This window comes from Echiichthys vipera (assembly GCF_963691815.1).
Source record: "Echiichthys vipera genome assembly, chromosome: 19".
Lineage (NCBI taxonomy): Eukaryota > Metazoa > Chordata > Actinopteri > Perciformes > Trachinidae > Echiichthys > Echiichthys vipera.
This window is the reverse complement of record NC_139844.1, coordinates 7,238,749-7,243,508: the sequence shown is the minus strand read 5'-3', so window position 1 is coordinate 7,243,508 and position 4,760 is coordinate 7,238,749. Positions and strand designations below refer to the sequence as shown.

The 4,760-nt window shown below is 42.3% G+C and overlaps 1 protein-coding gene across 1 annotated transcript; it reads left to right on the top strand.

Moving 5' to 3' along the window:
- Positions 1-398: 398 nt before the first annotated feature.
- Positions 399-4,083, top strand: LOC310962021 (hepatocyte nuclear factor 3-beta-like; the record flags this gene model as incomplete). Its single annotated transcript, XM_083934362.1, has 2 exons — positions 399-479; positions 2,938-4,083. Exons 1-2 carry the CDS (start codon positions 405-407, stop codon positions 4,081-4,083), a joined length of 1,221 nt encoding a protein of 406 aa, XP_083790488.1. The 5' UTR covers positions 399-404.
- Between the last annotated feature and the right edge of the window lie 677 nt (positions 4,084-4,760).

Here is a 4,760-nt window from a genome sequence, read left to right as displayed (position 1 = left end):
ATAGCTGCAAAACCACCACAAAAAGATTTCAAATGAATACCCTGTCAAAAGTATGAAGTTACCTAAGTGACGTCACACACGGACAGGTAATAAATGACATCATCATTGTTTCCTGAGAGGCCACGGAGCGGGGGTCTCGCGCAGCAGAGGTGGAATATTCAAATGACCGCGAGCTCGAGGAGGGATGGAGGGGAGGCGTGTGATTGGACAGCGGCTCCGGCGCCACAGTCCCTCACAGAGCACGAACCAGGTCCTTGGCGCTCGCGCACACACTCGCTGCTCCGGCGGGAAGCAGAGGCAGTCCCGGTTCTGAACGAGGACACACCGGCCCGGTGTTACCGGCGGAGCAGGTTTTTCGTTCACGTGGTTGTTTTTCCGTTTGGATGAATGTCGGAGCGTGCACCATGCTGAGCGCCGTTAAGATGGAGGGACACGAGCTTCCGGACTGGAGCGGCAGCAGCTACTACGGAGAGACCGAGGTCCGTGCACTTTACACCGGCTTTAATCTGAGCGCAGCACCGCTGATCAGAAATGTGACCCACCGCTCTGAGAATAGTAACCGTGATTGAATAGATATAAACTAAACTAACATTATAGAGGCTGGGACAAAACTAGTGATATAGGCCTTTTGTTTTTTATCTGACAAGTTGATCTTACTTTTACAAAATCTAGGAAACAGATTGCCTTTAAAAAGTAAGTAAATATAAGTTATGTGCATTCTAAGGTAAACAGTAAACATGTCATTTAAGACTATTCATTTATTTATCATTTATATTATATATGTAGGCTTCTTTCCCCAAATAACAACAAACAACAGCAATTTCATTAATGAACTCGATTTATGATAATCAAAGTGCACATGTGGAGAGGAAAACATCTTTACAAATGTGGTGTTGTGTTTTTGAAAGACTGTCTGTCTGTGTTATGAGACTTTAAAGTACTTTATTATATTTAGCTCTTATTACTGTTTGCAACCAGCTTTCATCTATTTTCTTAGGTTAGATAGTACTTATTTTATTACCATATCTAATTCTTTTTTTTTGCTGATGTTTTAAAAAAAAGTTCATTAATGACTAAAGGAATTCATTTATTTTTCTTATTTAAAAAAAATTGGAATTAGAGACGATGCAATAATGTAGCAAGTTACCTGTTGGGCTTCAATTGCATTGTATGACACAATTTGTTTGTATCTGGTACAAAGAACATGAATAGATTTAATAAATCAAAAGTATATATATTAAAAAGTTCTATTTAGGCCTTTTTCATGTCCATCAGTTTCCTAGATTTTAAAATTTTTTGTTAAATCTGAATTTTGTAATTTAATATACACACAGGCTCTTCGTTGTGACTATTCGTTTAAAACTAATATTCGTCTACATTTTAACAACTTTTATTTCTGCAGGGCATTCAAATTAAAGACTAGATTTTCATTATGTGTATTTTTGAAAAAAGAAATGATGCTGTTAAAAACGTGCAGGATAAACTGTAAAAGAAAATGTAAACCTGTTATTTTTTAACAGAAGTTTTCATTCAAGCTTTAGGTGATGCGGCCTTTCCCCCGTTGAAATATGATTTTTGAGATAATTCTTCTACGCCAGTGCAGTTTGACAGCGAACATGTGGAAGCAGGTGCCAGTAAACTGGTTGGTTCTGGAAGAAAGTTCACTTCAAGAGAAATCTGCACTTCTTTACATCTGTAACACTTTACATTTTGACTTTTGACAGGTTACAGCACCAGTGTTTATTATGTCATGTGACTGTAAACTGTAGAGACTAAACAACAATGTCAAATGTGGCTTCACATGTTGTTTTTATCGTTATAGTGGAGAGAAAAGGCTGAGCATTAACAAGAGAAAACAGAAAACCAGGGAACACCGTGATGCATGTTCATGGCATTTATTTACTTTTAATAAGAAGAATTACACATACAACCAAATAACTCCAGTTCACGGCTGCAAGGTCATATTTTAGGGAGTTTTCCTTTTAGACTGAGTCACTGTTTCTGCACCTGAATTCTTTCTCTGAGCCATTCAACAGCATCTATTGCATTTATATCATTGTATTTTTTTAATAAAGTAATCACTGGAAGAAGTTCTATTTTAGTTAGAGTTTAATATCCATGGAATAAAAGTTACATTTAAATGAAACCTGCAGGAGATAGAGTGCAGCTTTGACTCACATTCCTAAAACCCTGCTTCAGTCACGTGTCATTAACTTACCTGATAATTGTTGGGGTTAATAATTTAATTAGTTTGTATATAAGAGGGGAAGGGAGGCCCTTATGTGGTAAAAGGAGGCGACAGCAGGTGTTGGAGGACAGGAAACACATGAGACGACATTTAAAGGGAATAATTCTTAAACTACATGTGGAATATGGATCCATATTTATAATAATATATTTTATGTGACCCCCTGATGTGACCATAATGGAAATGTACCATCATTAAAAGAATAAGACTTTTAATTACAGCAGTATAAGATTATTTAAAAAGCTGTTAATTCACTGTTTGTGTATTAATTAGACGTGTTTAATAAAGTGAAGGACAGGTATATTTGAATTAATAACCTAGAGCAACGATTAACGGATAAGTTGATTATTAATCTTTATTTGAATCTTTTTATTAAACAAAAATACCAAACATTTAGCTCCAGCTTCTAAAATATTTGACATATTAAAACGGGCATTTTTTTTGATTGCTTGACAAAACAAATAATCAGTGATTTGGGGAAAATAATGATGACTTTATAGACAATTAATCAACAATGAATGGAATAATAAGCATTAAAACAAACCATGATTATGTCTGTTTGTATATGTTAATGTCTGAACATAAATACATGTTTAATAACTTCATTATAAGTGTTGTTATTGAAGTTCATTATAAGATGACATTAATACAGATAAATAACCAGTTGTAATACCTTCTTTGTGTTTCAGTGTTACACTGGAAACATGAACTCAATGAGCAGCTACATGAGCGCGCCTGGCATGACCGGCACCGGCCACATGAACGCGCATTACGTGAACCCTGTCGGGGTCAACCACTCCTCGATGCCCCCCGGGGTGTCGCAGAGCCCCGGGGTGGCGATGGTGCAGGCCGGGGGAGCCGGGATAACGGGCCTGGGCGCCGCGCTGCAGCCGAGCATGAGCCCCATGAGTCCGCCGCCGCCGTACGGGAACATGCCGGTGATGAGCCCGGTGTACGGGCAGGCCTGCGGGATCAGACCCCGGGAGCCCAAGCCGTACCGGCGGAGCTACACGCACGCCAAACCTCCGTACTCGTACATCTCCCTGATCACCATGGCGATCCAGCAGTCCGGCAGCAAGATGCTCACCCTGAACGAGATCTACCAGTGGATCACGGACCTGTTCCCGTTTTACCGGCAGAACCAGCAGCGGTGGCAGAACTCCATCCGCCACTCGCTCTCCTTTAACGACTGCTTCATCAAGGTGCCGCGCTTACCGGACAAACCGGGGAAAGGCTCCTTCTGGGCCCTGCACCCGGACTCGGGGAACATGTTTGAGAACGGCTGCTACCTTCGGAGGCAGAAGCGCTTCAAGTCCGGGAAGACCTCCGGGACAGGTGAGAAGGAGGCGGCGGCGGCGGCTGCGGGGAAACCGGGCTCGGAGGGCGGTTCGGTGAGCAGCAGCAGCACCGGCTCCTCCTCCCCGCACTCCTCCTCCTCCTCCTCTCCGGCCTCAGATGCAAAGGGAGCCGGGGTCGAGCTCAATAAGGCGCATCGGGGTGAACTCCTCGTGCCCTCCAGCCCCGTGCGCGTGCCCTCCCCGCTCGCGCACACGCACCAGCACCTGTTCTCCCATCACCACCACCACCACCCGCTGCTGCTGCACGAGGCCGCGCACCTGAAGCCGGACCCCCACTACCCCCATCACTACTCCTTCAACCACCCGTTCTCCATCAACAACCTCATGTCCGAGCCGCAGCACCACAGACTGGAGCCGGTGGTGCAGTACGGAGGGTACGGCTGCCCGGTGGTGGCGGCCAAAAGCGGCCTGGATCCCGGTCACTCCGACAGCAGCTACTACCGCGGCGTGTACAGCAGACCCCTAATGAACTCCTGAATGTAGAGTTGTAGAGTGAACGGCGGAAGGGTTCGGTTTGGAAGCCTGCAGGATTTTTCCTCATCACGTCATGTGTGTGTTTGTAAATGTGAAAACAGATAAACATCTTTATATGAAAACAGGCCTTTATCTTTTATTTTATTGATTTACTGCAATCATGTGGGCTTTTTCTTTTGGTTTATTATTATTATTATTATTATATATGGATTATTTAAATAAGAGTTTGAATTCTATATGCACCTACAGAAGGCGTGCAGGTTTATATCCTTTATGAAAATGTCACAATCAATGTGAAAATCAATATTTCACGTTTGGGATTTCCTTACCTTTCCTTTCTGTACCTTTCCTTTTCTTTCCTTTTTGTACCTTTCCTTTCCTTTAATTTCCTTACCTTTTATTTCTGTACCTTTCCTTTCCTGTTCTTTCATTTTGTTTTCTGTTCTTTCCTTTCCTTATCTTTCCTTCCGGGTTCTTTCCCTTCCTTTCCTAATCTTTCCTTTCCTTTCCTTTCCTTTCCTATTCTTTCTTCCTTATCTTAACTTTCCTTTCCTTATCTTTTCTTTCCTTTCCTTTCAGGTTATTTCCTTTCCTTTCCTGTTCTTTCCTTTCCTTTCCTTTCCTGTTCTTTCTTTTCCTTTCCTAATCTTTCCTTTCCGTCCCTTTCCTGTTCTTTCCTT